Here is a 22118-nt window from a genome sequence, read left to right on the forward strand (position 1 = left end):
CTCTTCTGCTCTCCTCACCTCTCCTCTCCCTCTCCTCTGCCTCTCCTCACCTCTACTCTCCTCTGCTCTCTCTACTCTCTCTGCTCTCCTCACCTCTCCTCTACTCTCCTTGCCTCTCCTCTGCTCTCCTCAACTCTCCTCACCTCTACTCTCCTCGCCTCTCCTCCTCTCTACTCTCCTCGCCTCACCTCATCTCTCCTCACCTCACTCTCCTCACCTCTACTCTCCTCACCTCTACTCTCCTCACCTCTACTCTCCTCATCTCTACTCTCCTCACCTCTACTCTCCTCACCTCACTCTCCTCATCTCACCTCTCCTCACCTCGCCTCTCCTCACCTCGCCTCTCCTCACCTCACTTCTCCTCACTTCTCCTCACCTCTACTCTCCTCTCCTCACCTCTACTCTCCTCCTCTCATTCCCTTTCCTCACCTCTCTTCTCTACCTCTCTTCTCCTCACCCCTCTCTCTTCTCCTCACTCTCTCTTTCTCTCACCTCTCTTCTCCTCACCTCTCTTCTCCTCACCTCTCTTCTCCTCCACTCTCTCTTCTCCTCATCTCTCTTCTCCTCACCTCTTCTCCTACCTCTTCTTCTCCTCACATCTTCTCACCTCTCCTCGCCTCTCCTCTGCTCTCCTCTGCTCTCCTCTGCTCTCCTCTGCTCTCCTCATCTCTCCTCACCTCTTCCTCACCTCTCCTCACTTCTCCTCACCTCTCCTTCTCCTCACCTCTCCTCACCTCTCCTCTCCTCATCTCTCCCTCCTCTCATCTCTCTCACTCTCTCTCCTACTCTCTCCTCACTCTCCTCACCTCTCACTCTCTCCTCTCCTCTGCTCTCCTCTGCTCTCCTCACCTCACCTCTGCTCTCCTCTCCTCTGCTCTCTCCTCACTCTCCTCTACTCTCCTCTACTCTCCTCTGCTTCTCTCACCTCTCCTCACCTCTACTCTCCTCTACCTCTACTCTCCTCACCTCTACTCTCCTCTCTCACCTCTCCTCTCCTCTCCGCCTCTCCTCTACTCTCCTCTCCTCACCTCTCCTCTCTCTCCTCTCCTCGCCTCTACTCTCCTCTCTCTCCTCTCCTCCTCTCTCTGCTCTCCTCTCCTCTCTCTCTCTCCTCTGCTCTCCTCTGCTCTCTCTGCTCTCCTCTGCTCCTCTGCTCTCCTCTGCTCTCCTCGCTCTCCTGCTCTCCTCTGCTCTCTCTGCTCCTCTCTCTCCTCACCTCTACTTTCTTCTCCTCACCTCTCCTCACTCTCTACTCTCCTCACCTCTCCTCACCTCTCCTCACCTCACCTCTCTCCTCACCTCACCTCACCTCTCCTCACCTCTCCTCACCTCACCTCTCTGTATGCCCTGTTCCTCCTCTGTTTTCTTATTTGTTTTCTCCCTTGCTTATTTTTTTCTCCTCTTATTTTGATAATGAACTCATTCCACATAGGTAAAACATGTTTTTTCTGTTACAACCCAGTTGATGATATTTGATTCCTGATGGTACTTCCTCAGTTAAAGTAGTAGTACAATACAAATTGCCACCTGGAACGTCTGCCTGTAGTCAGACGGTGATTAAGTGTGTCGGTGTCTTTCAGACAAAACCAGAGCCAACCTGCATGTTCTGGGATTTCACCATGAAGAGTAAGTCTGAAGAAAATATGTTGATTTTATTTTAAAGAAAAGATATGTCTCCAAATACAATTATAGAATATACTGTATCTTTGTTTCCACAAGATGGTACAGGTGGCTGGAACAGTAAAGGCTGCAGGGTTAGTCCCATGTCCAATAGAAACAAGACTATCTGCCTCTGTGATCATCTCACACACTTTGGCATCCTAATGGTAAGACTAAATGACCTGTTTAGAGGCTCTTCCCTCATGTAAATGTACCTCTGAATAATTTAAAACAGTAGTGTTTCCTTCTATAAAATGGGCTAGTGTGTCTAATATTTTTTGTCTTCTCTGTGAAGGATATCTCTGGATCCGCTGTACAGATTGATGAGAAAAACACCAAGATTCTCACTTTCATCACCTACATCGGATGTGGCATATCGGCCATCTTTTCTGCTGCAACGCTTCTGACTTATATTGCCTTTGAGTGAGTGTGTTTCCATCCATATTACATGTGACTAGGAAATACTCCTATAACTAGTCTTCTGAATCTATGTCACCTGGACTCTTKGTCCTAGTCATTGGCCTTGATATCATAAGAAAGACAACCAGAACTGTAGTCGTCACAGTGTTATTCAGTGTATGTCTTGTACAGGAAGTTACGTCGTGACTACCCCTCTAAGATCCTGATGAACCTGAGCACGTCGCTGCTGTTCCTCAACATGGTGTTCCTATTGGATGGCTGGCTGGCTTCCTTCGATGTGGAGGGCCTGTGTGTAGCCGTGGCCGTCTTCCTCCACTTCTTCCTGCTCACATCCTTCACCTGGATGGGCCTCGAGTCCATCCACATGTACATCGCCCTGGTCAAAGTCTTCAACACCTACATCCGGAGGTACATCCTCAAGTTCTGCATCGTCGGCTGGGGTAAGTGTCACTAAAGTTGGATTAACTAATTGTTATACAGTATGCTGTATGTGTCATTCTTACTTCCTATTGAAATGCATGGTAGCATGAAATATTTACGCTATACACTGCATTTTCAAATTTGTTTGGATCGTGGTGTACCTGAATTGTTATTACCATGTCTCACTTCCAGGTCTGCCTGCTGCGATAGTGGCCATAGTGGTAGCTTTTGACAAAAACTCCTATGGGAAAATACAGTATGGAAAGGGGGAGACTGGACAAGGMTCTTCTGAATTGTAAGTCCTGCATCAAGTTCAAGAGATAGGATAGAAAACATAACATAAGGTATGTAGATGGAGTCTTAGAGTTGAGTAATCCAAGTGAATGTTTTCCCATATGGCAGTCATAGGACCAGGACTAATGTATGTATACAGTATGTTATATAGATCCAGCCTTCCAGCTACAACATTTCAGTTAACGTATTGCATCCAATATTACTAATCCCCCCCCTCCCCTCCCCTCCTTCCAGCTGTTGGATCCGGAGCCAGGTGGTGTTCTATGTGACGTGTGTGGGCTACTTCTCTGTCCTCTTCCTCCTGAACGTGGCCATGTTCATCGTGGTTATGATCCAGATCTGCGGTCGTAACGGGAAACGTAGCAACCACACGCTGCGTGAGGAGATGCTGAGGAACCTGAGGAGCGTCATCAGTCTCACCTTCCTCCTGGGCATGACCTGGGGTTTCGCCTTCTTCGCCTGGGGACCCGTCAACCTGGCCTTCATGTACCTCTTCTCCATCTTCAACTCACTGCAGGGTACAGGGCCTCCCTATGGTGCGCTGTGCACCCTAAAGATAATACACAGTAGTGTTGGTTACTAATTAAGGATATGTGAATGTTTGGATCAAAGGTTTATTTTTGTGTGTGTATTTTTTTAATAAATATTTTACAAAGCAGGTCTGTATTGTATTATATGTTAAGAATTATAAGTAGTTTCTTCACTGTCATGTCATGTACTATTTGTTCCACCAGAGGGCTCCTTAGTACAACATCCTTAGTACAACATCTGAAAGCCGAACCAACCCAAACTCTCTTTTGTTTGTCATCTCTGTCATCTTCGTTGTTATTTAACAGCTTTTTCCTTTATTGTCCTTCTCTGACCAACAGGTTTATTCATCTTCATATTCCACTGTGCACTGAAGGAGAATGTCCAGAAACAGTGGAGGAGATACTTGTGTTTTGGCAGATTCCGCCTGTCAGACAACTCAGGTAAAGATCTGACAGGAAACAGACAAGAAATAGACTCTTCTTACTCTCAGGAAAAATATCTGGCCTGATATTCAGAACTGTTATCATACTACCATCATATCAGGCTTTAGATGAGAGGAGGGAAATTACTGTACTTGTATATTGCTAATAAAAGTCAGATGTGATAAAGATGATAAGATAATAATATTTGATTTAATATTGTCCAATGTTAATAGAATTCCTATTGAAATGAAAGTCCTGTGAAAGTCCTGTGCAGCTAGTTAGACTCCAGATTTCCAAAGTAACAAAGAACAGTGGTTATAAAACCTGAGAAGTCTTAGATTTATAGGCAATCAAATACACAGAAACTCCATAAAACCCTGCCCTAATAAAAAGTAACTTCACTCTTTATATGATTTTTTTCCCAAATAAGCATTTGTGAAATGTGTCTTGTTGAATGGCAGACTGGAGCAAGACAGCCACTAACAACACCAAAAAGGCCAGCTCAGACACCGTGAGGAAGTCCCTGTCCTCCAGCTCTTTTGGCTCCAGTACAGCAAACTGGACTTCCAAGGCCAAAGCAACTCTAAACCCCTTTGCAAAGCGCAGCAGGAATGCAGGTAAGACACTATGGGAGGGTCTAATATTGAGTCACACACAGCCGTTTGTCTACTTTCAGTTGGTCTTTTTCATTGACTCACATTTAATTTATACAAAAGTTTACATTTTGTAGTTATGAAAAGATGGATACTTTACTTAACTCTGGACACTTTTCCTTTTTCCTCTATTTGTATTAGCTGGACTGTGTGAAACATTTATTTTCTTGCTTTTCTGTTTACAATATGTAATTCCTGGGCTACATAGTGGCTGATCTCCTGTATGTATTTATGTTTGTGGTGTGTAGATGTAGCCCACCAATAGCACGAAGGAGAACTTCCTGAGGTAAACTGAACTGCATCAAAGCCAGCCTGACCCCATGCTTTCTTACAGTGTGATGTAATGTTGTGTTAATGGCCTTTCACCTTTAGAACATGAAGGCCTGGATTCAACCTAACAGCTGTTGGTTGCACTTATCCTTAACACTGGTGTGTCTAACAGAACAATGCAGCATTTAATAGTTTGAAATATAAATATTGTGTGACATCTTGGATTTAACACAACATGTTGAGGATAAAAATTGGCATGTGKGCATTTGGTTTCGATGCAAAATGCTACCTTTGATAGTTAGATTGAATCCAGATTGAATGGTGACATGAAGACTCTGTAACACCAGGAGCTCTATTCTGCCATTGTTCTCTCTAGTCATTGTAAAACATCTCAAGATTTTAATCAGACATAACATGCTATAACAACATTGATGTTTAATTTGGTTCTGTATAAATACAGATGTAGTTACATTTGACTGATTTGACCAATGAGAGAGTTTGGCAGGTGAGCTCCTTTGCCTTCTCAGCGGTTCTGGATGTATCTCACTCATACCACACTAATTCTGCTCACCCTAGGATCCCTCTGTTTTCTGCTAGAGCAATGATACCACAGTAAACACACAGCTTGCATTTGTAGCATTCCACTGTCACATGGGAAATTGTAGACGTGTGTGTGTGTGTGTGTGTGTGTGTGTGTGTGTGTGTGTGTGTGTGTGTGCATCCCTGACCCACGGAATGGAATGAAGATCACCGTCACGCACTGTACAACCAAATGCACAATTCAAGCATGATGTTTGTGCGTTATTACCTGCTTATACACAGACCTTGTGAAGTACCTTGGCTACCTGAGGATTTTTGTTGTGACCCAATGTACTCAGGGACTATAGAATATCCAGTGAGGGACCGTCACTATTATAGTACATATGGAAATGATGAAGGTACAGTATAGACATCAAGACATGCAACAACATGTTACAACATGTTCTTATCATTAGGGTCTTCATTTCAAAGAGATCTCAGATAATGTAAAAGATAATTTGTTAGCATCCACATGCGTAGATTCTCTCACTATTATTTGCCTCGCTGAGGTAGGCCACGGCTTCAAGAGAAAATCAATGAGCATTCATGTTAGGCGTGCAGTGTGTTCTCCTATTTCTTCCAGATGTGTGCCTTAGTGAGACAATCTGTAATTGTCATATGATGTTCTCATATTGGACTGATCCAACGATTAATGGCATCCCCCAGCTAATGAACTAATTTAGTCTGACAACGTCAATAAGGCTGTTATGTTACAGCCTTATTCTAAAATGTATTAAATAAAAAAATGTCCCCATTAATCTACACACAATACCCCATAATGACAAAGCGAAAGGAAAAAAAAGTAATTTTTGCAAATCTATTAAAAACAGAAATACCTTACTTACATAAGTATTCAGACCCTTTATTACGAGACTCGAAATTGAGTTCAGGTGCATCCTGTTTCCATTGATCGTTCTACAACTTGATTGGAGTCTACCTGTGGTAAATTTAATTGATTGGACATGATTTGGAAAGGCTCACACCTGTCTATATAAGGTCCCACAGTTGACAGTGCATGTCAGAGCTAAACCCAAGCCATGAGGTCGAAGGAATTGTCCGTAGAGCTCAGAGACAGGATTGTGTCGAGGCACAGATCTGGGGAAGGGTAGCAAAACATTTCTGCATAATTGAAGGTACCCAAGAACGCAGTGGCCTCCATCATTCTTAAATGGAAGAAGTTTGGAACCAGCAAGACTTCCTAGAGCTGGCCGCCCGGCCAAACTGAGCAATCGGGGGAGAAGGGCCTTGGTCAGGGAGGTGACCAAGAACCTGATGGCCACTCTGACAGAGCTCCAGAGTTCCTCTGTGGAGATGGGAGTGTTTCCCAGAAGGACAACCATCTCTGCAGCACTCCACCAATCAGGCCTTTATGGTAGAGTGGCCAGACAGAAGCCACTACTCCAGTAAAAGGCACATGACTGCCCGCTTGGATTTTTCCAAAAGACACGTAAGAACTCTCAGACCATAAGAAACAAGATTCTCTGAAACCAATATTGAACACTTTGGCCTGAATGCCAATAATATGTGATAGTGATTATAGCTGTTTGTCTCTCGAACTGAAAGCAGACATATATAGTCGTACAGTGCATTCAGAAAGTATTAAGACCCCTTCCCCTTTTCCACACGTCTGGAGGAAACCTGGCATCATCCCTACAGTGAATCATGGTGGTAGCAGCAGCATGCTGTGGGGATGTTTTTCAGCGGCATGGACTGGGAACTAGTCAGGATCGAGGGAAAGATGGACGGAGCAAAGTACAGAGAGATCCTTGATGAAAACCTGCTCCAGAGCACTCAGTATCTCAGACTGGGATGAAGGTTCACATTCCAACAGGACAACGACCCTAAGCACACAACCAAGACAACGCAGGAGTTTCTTCGGGACAAGTCTCTGAATGTCCTTGAGTGGCCCAGTCAGAGCCCGGACTTGAACCCGATCGAACATCTCTGGAGAGACCTGAAAAAAGCTGTGTAGCCACGCTCCCCATCCAACCTGACAGAGCTTGAGAGGATCTGCAGAGAAGAATGGGAGAAACTCCCGAAATAGAGGTGTGCCAAGCTTGTAGCGTCATACCCAAGAAGACTTGAGGCTGTAATCACTGCCAAAGATGCTTCAACAAAGTACTGAGGAAAGGGGCTGAATACTTATGCTAATGTGATATTTCAGTTTATTTTATACATTTGCTAAAAATCTAAAAACCTGGTATTTTGTGTAGATTAATGAGGGGGGGAAACGATTTAATCAATTTTAGAATAAGGCTGTAAAGGTAACAAATGTGGAAAAAGTCAAAGGGTCTGAATACTTTCCGAATGTACTGTATGTTTCTACTCTCCATAAGTCAAAATTGTTAGTCACGCTTTTCCCCATACATGGTGAGTTGAGAGTCGGGTGAGGAGGCAGCCAGAAGTTCTGTCACTGAAGATGCCAAAGTCTGTGCATTGCAAAGCCTGTGTTATTCCTGAGTTGACCCACTCAAATAATTGAGTTTTGATGGATGTTTTTGCCTTGACATTATCAAATGGAAAAGACCAACCAAAATATTTTATCACTTGGCAAACAAAACAAGAATAAGACAAAAACAGATGAAAACGGTTCAAACATTTTGGCAAGATCCACAGAGTTATGCATAGTTGTCCGTTGTGGTAGAATTTGAAGGTTGTTTGAATGTGCATGCGTGTATAGGAATGATTTCCACAAGAATGCACAGATGCATGTGAACTGTTGCTCAGAAAATATTGGGACTCAATTTAAACAGTAACTAGACATAAACCTAAACCTCAAACATTTTTCAAGATTAAGAAACAAGCTGTTTTTACACAGAAAACACAGGCAAATCATCTTGGCAAAGCCTATGCATTAGAATTGTTTAAAATGAGTGCCATATATTCAACCTACAATCATATATACACAATCATATATATATTTATATCTACTTTGTGTATGTGCTTAGTGTTGTGTTTTTTACTTAGCTTATTTTTCAATTATCTGGAGCCATTAGTTTTGTGTCATTGTGAGTTTAAGAAAAAAACAAAAATGTGCACTGCACAAGATCATTGTGTTCTTTCTGAACCATGACCTTGTCTCTCCTTAATATTGAACAGGTAAAGGTTTCTCCAACCAGACCAATGCTAAAACTGTCTCCTCAGAGGGTGAGGCCTCCTCCTCCATCATCCCCGTGCACCAGGTCATTGACAAGGTCAAAGGTTACTGCTCGGTGCGCTCCGACAACTTCTACAAGAACATTATCATGTCGGACAGCTTCAGCCACAGCACCAAGTTCTAGCCAACCCAGCACTTCTCTTCCTCCTCCTGTTGCTGCTAGCCCCTAACCCTTGGTGATCTCCCCAGTCCACAATGTCACCCCAGGGTTATAGCCTCCAGAGCAGCAGGACGGTAGCTAGTAGTATGAATATGTGTATACTGTATAATATTTGACTCAATCAGCTGCTCCAGTCAGTACTGAAAAGAGAAATGGGGAAATGTATAGTTCTATAGAAAAGAAACGGGAGAAGCAGAGAATGGAGTTTGCAATGTACATACTGTGATGCTAATCTTCAACTGGCTATGTGTTGTGTAAATATTGATGGTATATCTAATATGCCCCCGTATAGTTGCTTCTCAGTTGGTGTTGCACATGCCTAGGGTTCTCAGCAGGGTCACCTTTCCTGTACAGAAATATCCTCAATTTTAGCTGTTCCGTTCTCATTATGCAGTCTGTAGAACTCCAGTATGGGCAGCAATGAAGGAAAAACATCAGATCTGGACTAAATGTTCAGGCATAGCCCTATATTTCAAACCCAAAGACTAACATGATGGAGTTTTTAAAAGCTGTAGCATTGTCAATGTGTGTTGAAAATGGAACAGGTTTAGGTGTAGTTCTAATTTGTAGTCGTCTATTTGTGAATCTTGTGTGTGCTTTTTTGCTGGAAAGCAATATTATGCTCCTTTACAGTGCCTTACATGAGGATGTTTTGCATAAAGTGCTAACTTTATCTTGGTCAGCCTATCAACATCATCAACACTATGATGAAATGATTTGTCATGTATATTTTTTAAACATTAAGCTTCAGATGCTCTACTACTGAATAACAAATGCAGAAAGGAATGTATAGAATTGGTCCATTAATTTCTACTTCATTTTGGTAACTTTGATTTAGGACAATCTCTGTGGGTGGTCTCTGTGTCGAGTGTAATTTCTCTGACTGTTCTACGGATAGAGGTTACCAAACCCCAGCCATTAAACCTGGATATGGTAAGGTAGGCCTAGATTCAATCCGTATCGCGGAAGATCTGTGCTATAGCTCGAATGAAATTTCAAGGCAATGTTTCGGCATTCACGGAGACGGCGTTCATGGTAAACACAGCATATGTTGGCACAATCGGAAATTTCCTTTACATTTTACTTGCGCTATAACGTTTATCTTCTGCAATACGGATTGGATCCAGCTCATAGTTTCATAAACATTCCACATTGAATCATTTCACAATAGAGCAATTCACAGCACAACGTATAGTACAGTACTGATTGAAAAGGGACTACAAACACTGACATTATTTGTTCATCCAAGTTAATGCCAACATTTGTAAGCAGCTAAATGTTAATCTTCTCCTCATTGTTGCTTTACTTCACTTCGTCTTCTTTTCCCACCAATAGGGGAACTGAATATATTGCATTGTGTTAAATGTTACTGTGTGAGCTATTGTTTTGTGTTTGTGAAGCGATGGAACAATCTTGTTGTTTTACTGTATCTTTATATTTATTTCTATAGAGATTTTTACATTTGTTGTTCATCTTGAATCCCCAATGCCAGTGGATCAGGACTATGCCCTTGGATAGATAGATCGATTTGGAGAGATGCAGCTTAGCGGCAAAACAAAGCATTGATCTTGACCTGGGCAGGCAAACAGGGACAGTTATATTTTGGAAGCAGTCAGAGCTCTCAATTGTTATTTTCCAGCATCAAGAAAATAATTGAAACATCGCTAACAAATTCCCTCGGGCTGAATTTGTTATGATAGACATTGATAAACATTGCTTGGAAAAGTTATCTCGTGTTGAGCATATTTGGGGTCTTCAATTCAAGAATGTGTGGGGAGGGAGTATAAAGTGGTTTGAACTAATGCGATGGAGTTCTCAGCTTTACTATGAATTAGATCATGACTGCGCTGCCATCATCTTTATAGATATTTGCATAAAATATTCCAAATGATCCTCTAGGTTATATCTTATCTAGTTCTATCAATGCAGAGGGAATCCAGACATGATTTGTTTCTGATTCATTTGTACATGTCTCTATTAATTTAATAGGGATACAGAAATAGAAAATCACTATGGCTACATCCAAACCAACACTGTACCTTAGATGTATCAGTCTGATGAATATGGCTGATCGGGCTGTGTTCCAAAACATTTTCCAGACCCTGTTGTTGGTTTTCTTTCCACAACTCCTGACAATAATATATTTTCATGAATCTGTCTCGACAGCATTGACGAGTTGTGTCTCTCCAATAAAGGGAATGAAAAGTAGCTARTTCTATTAATCATAACCCTAATATTTGTCATGTCAAGTTCTATATACCAGATGAATTTGCTGTAAGACATAACAGTTACGACTTTTTAATTCATTCTCAATTTACACTTACTGACTGTTCTTCTCTGCACAGTTGCCAAGTCTTCACAATGTGGTTTACTCAATATCCAATATGTGGTTTGGTGCATATGTGCTGGGAAGAGGTTGATATTCTAGTCATGCTTGCTGCCAGAAGTCAAAGAGGGAAACATAATGTTTCAAAACATTTTTCACACTCAAACATTGAAATGATATGGTTTCCCCTTCTTGACTTCTGGAACTGTGTTTTAATGCCACATAATCTGGGAAGCCACGGTGGTCCAGTCTTAGAGAGATGTGATGCCTCATCCCTGCCAACATTCACATTTCTATTGTTGACAAACTTCACTGTAATCATAACTGACCTGACAATTTTGACCAGAAGAGTTCAGGCTTCCCACCATTCTTGCTACGTCTGCCTCTCACAAATGTAGATACCTCTGTATTGTATTACATCAGATTAACAAACCATAGCATTTACACACTATAGCATTTACAAATCTTATATAAGAAAGCAGAAGTTATCCTAAATATATATTTTATACTATCCTATTTACAGGACATGTGGTATTGATGCTTGTACAAAAGCTGGAGAACATACGCTCATCCAGGTGCTTTCCACAACTCATGGACAACATGAAGGAAAACGCTGCACACTGCTGCTCATGCTCCCAGGAGATTTTATTTATAACAACGTTTCCACCCTCCGGCATCCTTGACGCTTGTTGTCCCTCAGACTTTTGTGTAGAGACGTACTTCACAGAATAGGATATTACTACCATCATCAAATGCATAGATGTGGCGGTCACGAAATTTCGTTAATGAACATAAACACATTGAGCATCTCCAGGCTTCCACACATAGCCTACAAGCCATTTTAAAAAGTATAATACGTCCATGTAATATGGCCTACACATTCACAATAAATTCTTTATTTATTTTAGACAGGCCTAAAGAAGAATGATATGAAGCAAATGTTTTCTATTTCAGAAGAAAATAATAGCATACTCTGTGTTGTCCTTATGTTAGGTCCTGATGTGGTTATGGCTGTGGGCTACACTAGTTCATTTAGTAGACAAAATGTTCTTATAATTCCGTGGCATTATTTWATATTATTTTATAGTATGAAGAATACAATTGAACAAAGTTGAATAAAATATACATATTTTCTCCAAATGATTTGAGGGAGTGCGCACACTATTCTGTGTTGAGCGGTTAGCAACGAARTAGGTATTCCTATATGCTTCATTTAGTTGTTCTACAAACGTTGGGCTATATGTTTACATTTTTAATACATTGTAAGGCTGTATGATGAGACTCGTAATGATGATTTTAAAATAGTTGCTTGAACGGCATGAGCTCTGCTTAGGTTTTTGCGCCGGCACACAATAGTCTCTCATTCACAATTTGACAAGCACTTGATAATGCCTCAATTCACGACGGCATCCGTAATGCACCCTAAAAAAATCMTTGCCTTTGCGGCCTGGAGTGCTGCGTTGTGTCCTGTCCCTGAGGCACTGCGAAACCCGAAGCGTCTCTCACTCACATGGCTCTCCGTCACGTGRTCGGGTCTTTCTCACAAGCTACAAGTTAAGACMGACACATCCAGGGACACAACTGCGCACATCCTCATCGAATTCCAAGGTGCATATTGAAGATACTGGGAGAACGTTCCACATTTACTTTTTGTCAGCCAACAAGATGAGTAGGCCTAACAAACAGCAAAAGCACTAGCCTCTGTCAATCTACATTCTTGCATAGTACTAAAGTCTATCTATTCTATTCTGTGCAAGAAATAAATATTCCAAACATAGTCTGGGACAGTTGTGGGATGCGATAGATCCCAAGTTAATACAACCACTAGCATGTTCCATTAGCGGAATACACCATTATCGAAAGTGACCGCAAATGCAATTATGCATGTAATGCTTTTATTATAAAGGTGCGTTTTTATGGTGAAAATTATCTTCCCCAATTCATGCTAACTGATGTTGTCGGTGTCATGTGTTGAATGGCGGTTGATGCGTCAGGTCTGCTCTCAGCAGATGTGTGTCTGTCTGGTACGGGGTAACGGGTCAGGTAAGGTAACATGACACCAGTAATAACCTCTCAGGATGTAAACGGACTTGTTCTCGATAACATGGCTCAGATCCTTGCATAACAACAGGTGGAGCAGAAAAAGTCAACTTCTGGAGAGATATTGAACCTGCTCATAACCTGTAGTGGCTACATTCATTTAGTTTTCTTAGAATTTAGACATAATCAAATATTGTGGCACAAGCAGAATCTTAAACAGGGTTTGCTCGATGGGCATTGCTGCAGTTGAAAATACCAGTGTACTGTTATTCACTATCATGTTGTTATTTGTTTGTTCGGTTTGAGTTCCCAATGGAATCTATCGTGAAAAATTAAGAACAGATTCACTCAACTATCCATTGACACTGCTTTTGGAATGATCTGGCATGGAATTAACGGTTGATCTGATGATATATGACTTCTTCTGAGCACAAAAATGTCAAATATGAAGTTTCAATAAGCAAAACAGATAAATATTTTTTTATCATCCGGGAAAGATTACTCAGCATCTGGTGCTATCGTGATGTGTGTTGTGAAGAAATATGCACACTTTCTCTGGAGATATTGTATGAATGAACTCGGTGCTCTAAAGAATTTGATCTAAAGTAAATCATCATATATGTAGAGATGAGATCTACACGGATTTCAAAACGCATCCCTCTCGCTCCTACTCCATGATATACATTCTCCTGACATTATTCCATGAATGTGAGGTTTCCCTTCCCTTGTTAGATTGAATTGACAAGCCACACTCTTAGATACAGTAAAAGGGACTTCAAAATGGTTATTTGGCTGTCCCCATAAGAGAGCCCTTTTTAGTCACAGGTAGAACYGTTTTTGGTTACAGGTAAGAACCCTTTGTGGAAAGGGTTCTACTTGTAACCAAAAATGGTTCTTCAAAGGGTTCTCCTATAGGGACCCCGAAGAACGCTTTTAGGTTCTAGACAGCAATTTATTTTGTAAGAGTGCATGTTTAACGTTTACAAGCTCAGTGACAGTCTTTACAGGGCCCTATGTAGGCCTGATGGGGAAGTCTGTGGGCTGTTCACTTCACCACTGAGGAGAAGGTAGAGGCAGAGAGAGTATTTGTTCTTCTCCCTCTCTGGGTAAATGAAAACCCCACACATTCCTCCCAGAGGTTTCCTGTAGAAACCTTCCTGTGAGGTAAACCAAACACGTTCCTGGGGACGCTGGAAATGGAGGAAGAGAGGGAGGGAGGCACTGGCAGCCACACAATGATAAGGGGGGAAGCCATAGCAGCAGTCAGATACTAAACATTCTAAATTAAGGTATAGATATTAGTAACATACACAACTAAACTTTCATACATGTAGATGAGTATGCAGGGCCTATTTCTCTCCAGTTATCTCTCTCTACCTGTTGACCAGACTGCTTTCAGACTACCTCAGACTGGAGGATGGCACATGGAGAACAAACAACAACAAAAACAAAAGGCAGAGTCAACATTATTGGGTTTTAAAATAGCTACCTAGAGCTGTGGAAACATTCAGCCTTCCCCATTAATCTCGACCATAATCATGCTCCTGTTTGATGCCAGGGCTCCTTGGCACAGACACTTTTATCGGCCTGCAGCAACCCTGCGTCCCCTCTCCTCCTCTCCTACAGGAGACTCACAATGATGTGGAGACAGGGTACACTCACAACAATTATCTGGAATGAATTAATTCCCACACATCTTCCAGTGGCAGGGTGGATGTATGACCGTGTCTGTTGTCTGTTCTTCCCAAGACATGTAGCTTACGTGGTAGGTGCAGTCAGAGTCAACAAAGTATCAGTAGTCAGAAAACACCCTGGAAGAAAGGAGCTCTTCAGAGCAATGGAAGGGTAATTACACAACCAGACGATTGGGCCATTTAGAAACTCTGTCTGGCTAGACAGGCAACGTAAGTGGTTAGACTGATCTGCAGGTCACATGTGCAACTCACCTGGGTTAATACAATTGTATTTACCAGTTATAACATTCTTATGCTATTTAACTATAAATATCATAACTGTTTGGAGAGGACATGGCCTTAGCCTCACCTAGTTCCCTGGGCACACTAGATCTGACCCTCAAGACCCATCTGTAAAACATATGCCCCCTCAAGATTCTGAGCCTGCCTGGCAGGGTTGGTCCTTCAAAGCCAAAGCCCCCGAATGGGTGAGTATAATATACAGGGAATTTCTCAGAGCTGCTAATGAGAACCTTGACGACCTTGCACCTAGCCGGAGGGGTCCCCCCACCCAGTTAGTGGCAGTGCTRGCAACACTAGCTGCAGTAACACATGGGGGTCACACTTTGACAATCAGAGAGGGGGCTAACTACTGTGGCGCTGGTGGCACGGAATGATCAAAGGTCTGACTGCACAGGGATGCTTGGGAAAATGGTCACAACGGGGGACCAGCTTGTGTGTGTTTCAGGGGAAGGGGGTGTACCTGATCTCCATCAGTTAGGACTTGACATTGGTTAATCAAATTTCCCAATTTTTGCCCTTTTTTTTGTTGCTCAATTTTGCATGCCTTCCCAAACAGCTGCAACTGCATTCATACATCAAATCCTTTCTTGAGTTGGGCTCGGGGATGGAACAACTGTTGAACATCTGAGCTTGTGGTTGTTTGTGGGGGAGAGGGGTCGAGTGTGTATGTGTGTGTGTATGTATCCCACATATGTTGCAATGGGATTATGATGTTTGGGACAATATAGGACGAATCACAATAAATGTTTGCTAAACTAATAATTTCTTTCCAAAAATGTAATCTTTGTAATGGCAGTACTGGTTATAGGTAACAATCCTTCGCATGAACTGCCTACATTATTACGCATATTATTTGTGAATTGTGGAAATTAAGATACACAAGATTTTTTATATATTTATGTTTTGATAACTATATATTATATACTACTAACTATACGTTGGCAGTTGATCTGCTTCTGTTCTGTGGGTGGATGGGTCCTGGTCTCTCAGGGGCCTTGGAATCCGGAGTGACAGAGGTGGTCTGCCGGTCACTGGGCTGACAACCGTTTACTTAGTAGCAATGCAAAATATCATGATACAGCTATATGGACACTCAATTACTAGCATAAGTTTACAAACATATATTATGATAAATAGATTTGAAACTTGTATCTCATTGTGGTAAATGGTGAAAWAAGTATAGCCAGCTATAATTGTATGGCTTAGCAGAAAATAAGAAAAGACGATCAGTATTTACCTGGCTAAAAGAATACAATATATATTGTTTACAGGAAGCTCATGAAACAATTTTAGATGAAGTTGTGTGGAAAAAGGGCCAAATATATTTCTCCCATGGGGAAAGAAACTCAAAAGGGGTGATGATAATAATTAACCATAATTTTGAWCCAAATGTGCACATTGTCCAAAAAGATCTGCAAGGTAGATGGGTGATATTAAGTATGTTATTGGACTATAAACAGATATGTCTTATTAATCTATACGGTCCAAACAATGATGATCCAAGCTTCTTTGAAAATATATAAGGGCCTCCCGAGTGGCGCAGTGGTCTGTGCCACTAGAGATTCTGGGTTCGAGTCCAGGCTCTGTCGCAGCCGGCCGGACGGGTTCAGCGTCGTCTGGGTTTGGGGAGGGTTTGGCCGGCAGGGATGTCCTTGTCCCATCGCGCACTAGCGACTACTATGGAGGGCCAGGCGCAGTGCACGCTGACACGGTTGCCAGGTGTATGGTGTTTCCTCCGACACATTGGTGCAGCTGGCTCCCGGGTTAAGTGGGCATTGTGTCAAGCAGTGCGGCTTGGTTGGGTTGTGTTTAGGAGGATGCACGGCTCTTGACCTTCGCCTCTCCCGAGTCCGTACGGGAGTTACAGCGATGAGACAAGACTGTAACTACAATTGGGGAGAAAAAGAGGTAAAAAAAACGTTTTTTTTATAAAATATAATTGATCGACCCTACAAGCAACACCAGACACTATTATTATGGTGGAGATTATAGTACGATTTTAAATACCTCAATGAACTGTAAAGGAAATCACACTATCACCCTCATGCACTTAAGGAAATCATAAATGTCATGGATATATTGGAACTAGTGGATATATGTAATGTAGTCTGTGTGTAGCTGGTGTAGAGGAGTCAGGCGCAGGACAGCAGATATGAGTAAATAAACGTAATTTACTCAAAATAGACAAATACAATACAAAATAAGCGACCTCACATAAACGGACCGCATTACATAAAAACTTCATGTAATGTACATGCTCAAAATAGTCCAAATTGGTGAATTGAAATGAAAAATGACTTGTTAAAAAAAGGAAATGTGGTGCGTGCATTTGTATTCACTAAATAAGATCTGGTTCAACCAATTACCTTCAGAAGTCACATAATTAGTTAAATAAAGTCCACCTGTGTGCAATCTAAGTGTCACATGATCTGTCACATGATCTCAGTATATATACACCTGTTCTGAAAGGCCCCAGAGTCTGCAACACCACCAAGCAAGCAGCACCATGAAGATCAAGGAGCTCAGATCAGGGTTTGGTTATAAAAAAAATATCTGAAACTTTGAACATCCCACAGAGCACCATTAAATCCATTATAAAAAAATTGAAAGAATATGGCACCACAAAAGAGAGGACCGCCCACCAAAACTCACGGACCAGGCAAGGAAGGTATTAATTAGAGAGGCAACAAAGAGACCAAAGATAACCCTGAAGGAGCTGCAAAGCTCTACAGCGGAGATTGGAGTATCTGTCCATAGGACCACTTTAAGCTAATCACTCCACAGAGCTGGGCTTTTCGGCAGAGTGGCCAGAAAAAAACCATTGCTTAAAGAAAAAAATAAGCAAACACGTTTGGTGTTCTCCAAAAGGCATGTGGGAGACTCCCCAAACATATGGAAGAAAGTACTCTGGTCAGATGAGACTAAAATTGTGCTTTTTGGCAATCAAGGAAAACGCTATGTCTGGACACTTTTAAATGTGCCTTTAGAGGCCATACAATTCAGTACTCATCTCTAAAACAAAAGCAATTTAGAGTCTATGTTAACAAAGGAAATGGAAGGACTAATAGTACAGATAGATAGCAATAAAAACTGTGCCATAGAGGCACAGGATAAGTTAGAGGAAAAACAAAAAKAAATGGAGGAACTTATTCAAGAAAGATCAAGTGTAATATATTATTTAAAAAATAAAGTGAAGTGGATGGAACATGAGGAAAAATCTCAACATTAAAAAAAAAWWAAWAATAACAAAAATGCTACAAAAAATAATTTACTGAAACTTGTGACAAATGATAGAGTCACCCATGATTCACCAAACAATATTTTTTAAAGAGGAAGAAAAGTACTTTAAGCACATGTTTTCATTTCAGTCTCCTCCATCTCCACTACCTAAAGATAACTGCATGGATTTATTTATATTAAAAATGTTAAATTAACAGCTGTACAGAAAGACTAATGTGAAGGCCAAATTACAGAGGAGGAACTTCTTGATGCAATTAAACCATTTAAGTCCAGGAAAACTTCAGTGTTGGATGGCATACTAGTGGAGGTATTCCAAACCTTTTTTATATACTCAGAGGACTGTTATTAGCATGTTTTACCACTCCTACAAACATTTTTAGATTATCAGATACTCAACAAGAAGGTCTAATTTCATTATTACTGAAACAGGATCCAAGTGATGAATATAAAGATCCGGTCCAGGTAAAAAATTGGAGGCCCCTTACACTTTAGTGTTGTCTTGCAAAAATTCCAGCGAAATGCATAGCGCATAGAATTAAAACGGTATTGTTGGCTATTATTCATCCTAATCAGAAAGGTTTTTTACATAAACGATACATTGGAGAAAATATAAGGCAAGTACTGGAAACAATAGAACACTATGAAAAATCTGGGAAATCAGGCCTGGTATTCATAGCTGACTTTGAAAAGGCTTTTGATATAGTACGGAATTTGGAATGTATATATAAATGCCTGGAATATATCAATTTTGAAGAATCACTTATAAAATGGGCTAAAGTTAATTTTTATAGTAACCCTAGGTGTAAAATAGTAAATAATGGCTACTACTTCTCTGTAAGTATTTTAGTGTCAAGAGGAGTAAAACAAGGTTGTCCACTATCGGCATATCTATTTATTATGGCCATCAAAATGTTAGCCATTAAAACCAGATCCAACAATAATATCAAGGGATTAAAAATCAACGGCTTAAAAACAAAGATGTCATTGTACTCTGATGATTCATGCTTTCTTTTAAATCTACAATTTGGATCCCTCCACAGCCTCAGAGGATCTAGATATGTTTTCTAACCTCTAAGGATTACAACCAAACTATGATAAATGTACTATATTACGTATTGGATCATTAAAACATGAAACTTTGACTTTACCATGTAGTTTACCAATAAAATGGTCTGACGGTGATGTGGACATTCACAGTATACATACAGTTGAAGTCGGAAATTTACATACACCTTAGCCAAATACATTTAAACTCAGTTTTTCAAACTTCCTGACATTTAATCCAAGTAAGAATTCCCTGTCTTAGGTCAGATAGGATCACCACTTTATTTTAAGAATGTGAAATGTCAGAATAATAGTAGAGAGAATAATTTATTTCAGCTTTTATTTCTTTCATCACATTCCCAGTGGGTCAGAAATTTACATACACTCAATTAGTATTTGGTAGCATTGCCTTTAAATTGTTTAACTTGGGTCAAACGTTTTGGGTAGCCTCCCACAAGCTTCCCACAATAAGTTTGGTGAATTTTGGCCCATTCCTTCTGACAGAGCTGGTGTAACTGAGTCAGGGTTGTAGGCCTCCTTGCTCGCACATGCTTTTCAGTTCTGCCCACAAATTTTCTAAAGGATTGAGGTCAGGGCTTTGTGATGGCCACTTCAACACCTTGACTTTGTTGTCCTTAAGGCATWTTTCCACAACTTTGGAAGTATGCTTGGGGTCATTGTCCATTTGGAAGACCCTTTTATGACCCAACAAACATAACATTTTCCAAAAATCCTGTTTTTTTATTATCAATTAGTATGTTTGAGTTTAACCAAAATATTTGTTGTATTATTTGTTCTGTCTTTTCTGGTGGATTAAACTGAAATTGCAACCAACTTTCTAAGGCTTGTTTAAAAACAGCAATATTATGGAGATGATTTCCTTATCAAATAACCGAAAGTGACAGGTTGTAATCTGAATAAATGGAGAAAAAAATATTCTTGAACATGGTTTGAGACATTCTTACTAATCTGCAGGAGAACCAGTATATATATATATATATACTGTATATAGTACCAGTCAATAGTTTAGACACACCTACTCATTCAAGGGTTTTTCTTTATTTTTAATATTTTCTACATTGTAGAATATTAATGAAAACATCAAAACTATGAAATAACACATATGGAATCATGTAGTAACCAAACAAATGTTAAACAAAGTAGCCACCATTTGCCTTGATGACAGCTTTGCACACTCTTGGCATTCTCTCAACCAGCTTCACCTGGAATGCTTTTCCAACAGTCTTGAAGGAGATCCCACATATGCTGAGCAGCTGTTGGCTGATTTTTCTTCCCTCTGCGGTCCAACTCACCCCAAACCATCTCAATTGGGTTGAGGACAGGTGATTGTGAAGGCCAGGTCATCTGATGCAGCACTCCATCATGCTCTTTCTTGGTCAAATAGCCCTTACACAACCTGGAGGTGTTGGGTCACTGTCCTGTTGAAAAACAAATAACAGTCCCACTAAGCGCAAACCAGATGGGATGGCGTATCGCTGCAGAATGCTGTGGTAGACATGCTGGTTAAGTGTGCCTTGAATTCTAAATAAATCAATGATAGTGTCACCAGCAAAGCACCCCCACACCATCACACCTCCTCCTCCATGCTCACAGTGGGAACCACACATGCGGAGGTCATCTGTTTACATACTCTTCGTCTCACAAAGACACGGAGGTTGGAACCAAAAATCTCAAATTTGGACTCATTAGACCAAAGGACAGATTTCCACTGGTCTAATGTCCATTGCTCGTGTCTCTTGGTCCAAGCAAGTCTCTTCTTCTTATTGGTGTCCTTTAGTAGTGGTTTCTTTGCAGCGATTTGACCATGAGGGCATGATTCACACAATCTCCTCTGAACAGTTGATGTTGAGATGTGTCTGTTACTTGAACTCTGTGAAGCATTTATTTGGACTGCAATTTCTGAGGCTGGTAACTCTAATGAACTTATCCTCTGCAGCAGAGGTAACTCTGGGTCTTCCATTCCTGTGGCGGTCCTCATGAGAGCCAGTTTCATCATAGCGCTTGATGGTTTTTGCGACTGCACTTGAAGAACCTTAAAAAGTTCTTGAAATGTTCCACGTGGACTGATCTTCATGTCTTAAAGTAATGATGGACTGTCATTTCTCTTTGCTTATTTGAGCTGTTCTTGCCATAATATGGACTTGGTCTTTTACCAAATAGGGCTGTCTTCTGTATACCCCCTCTACCTTGTCACAACACAACTGATTGGCTCAAATTCATAAGAAAGGAAAGAAATTCCACAAATTAACTTTTAAGAAGGCACACATGTTAATTGAAATGCATTCCAGGTGACTACCTCATGAATCTGGTTGAGAGAATGCCAAGAGTTGCTGTCATCAAGGCCAAGGGTATCTACTTTGTATAATCTCAAATATAAAATATATTTATTTGGGTTAATACATGATTCCATATGTGTTATTTCATAGTTTTGATGTCTTCACTATTATTCTACAATGTAGAAAATAGTAAAAATTAAGAAAAAMTCTTGAATGAGTAGTTAAACTTTTGACTGGTACTGTATATATATATACTCAATGATGCAGACAATTACATTGATGGAATCTACAATCTGTCTGCACTATTAAAGCTGATATACCCCATAAAAAAGTATTTTTTTAAGTATAAAAAGTAAATAAAATAAGCATTTGCCCCTGTGCGAACTGTCTTCAGGAGACATTTGCTTCCACCTCTGTATTTGTTAGATTTACAGCCAACTGATGGCTATCTGGAGGTAAGTGGGATTTTTCTACATGCAATTTCTATTTTTTCCACAAAATTGTTAAAAAGAAAATGAATTATCATGGTGCGTTCAGATAAAATTGAAAGGCTTCAGCTTTACTATATCAAGTTGAAATGATATTGTGTTGTGTGTGTAGAATTGGTCCGTTTACATTTTCCCCATGGGA

The 22118-nt window shown here is 40.7% G+C and overlaps 1 protein-coding gene across 9 annotated transcripts in view; it reads left to right on the top strand.

Moving 5' to 3' along the window:
* adgrg6 (adhesion G protein-coupled receptor G6) overlaps window positions 1-10773 on the top strand; it is a 53430-nt gene extending 42657 nt beyond the window's left edge. For 8 of the 9 annotated variants that reach the window (XM_070435870.1, XM_070435873.1, XM_023973924.2 and 5 more), the window contains 9 exons: window positions 1581-1626; window positions 1720-1826; window positions 1955-2082; window positions 2251-2519; window positions 2692-2794; window positions 3028-3311; window positions 3663-3764; window positions 4208-4363; window positions 8348-10773. In XM_070435870.1, coding sequence (XP_070291971.1) covers window positions 1581-1626; window positions 1720-1826; window positions 1955-2082; window positions 2251-2519; window positions 2692-2794; window positions 3028-3311; window positions 3663-3764; window positions 4208-4363; window positions 8348-8529 — 1377 coding nt within the window. In that variant the 3' untranslated portion in view covers window positions 8530-10773. Of the gene's footprint in view, window positions 1-1580; window positions 1627-1719; window positions 1827-1954; window positions 2083-2250; window positions 2520-2691; window positions 2795-3027; window positions 3312-3662; window positions 3765-4207; window positions 4364-4647; window positions 4686-8347 lie in introns of all 9 variants that reach the window. The other variant, XM_070435874.1, reaches the window with a different exon arrangement.
* Window positions 10774-22118: the final 11345 nt, after the last annotated feature.

Source organism: Salvelinus sp. IW2-2015, linkage group LG28, assembly GCF_002910315.2.
Source record: "Salvelinus sp. IW2-2015 linkage group LG28, ASM291031v2, whole genome shotgun sequence".
Classification (NCBI taxonomy): Eukaryota; Metazoa; Chordata; class Actinopteri; order Salmoniformes; family Salmonidae; genus Salvelinus; species Salvelinus sp. IW2-2015.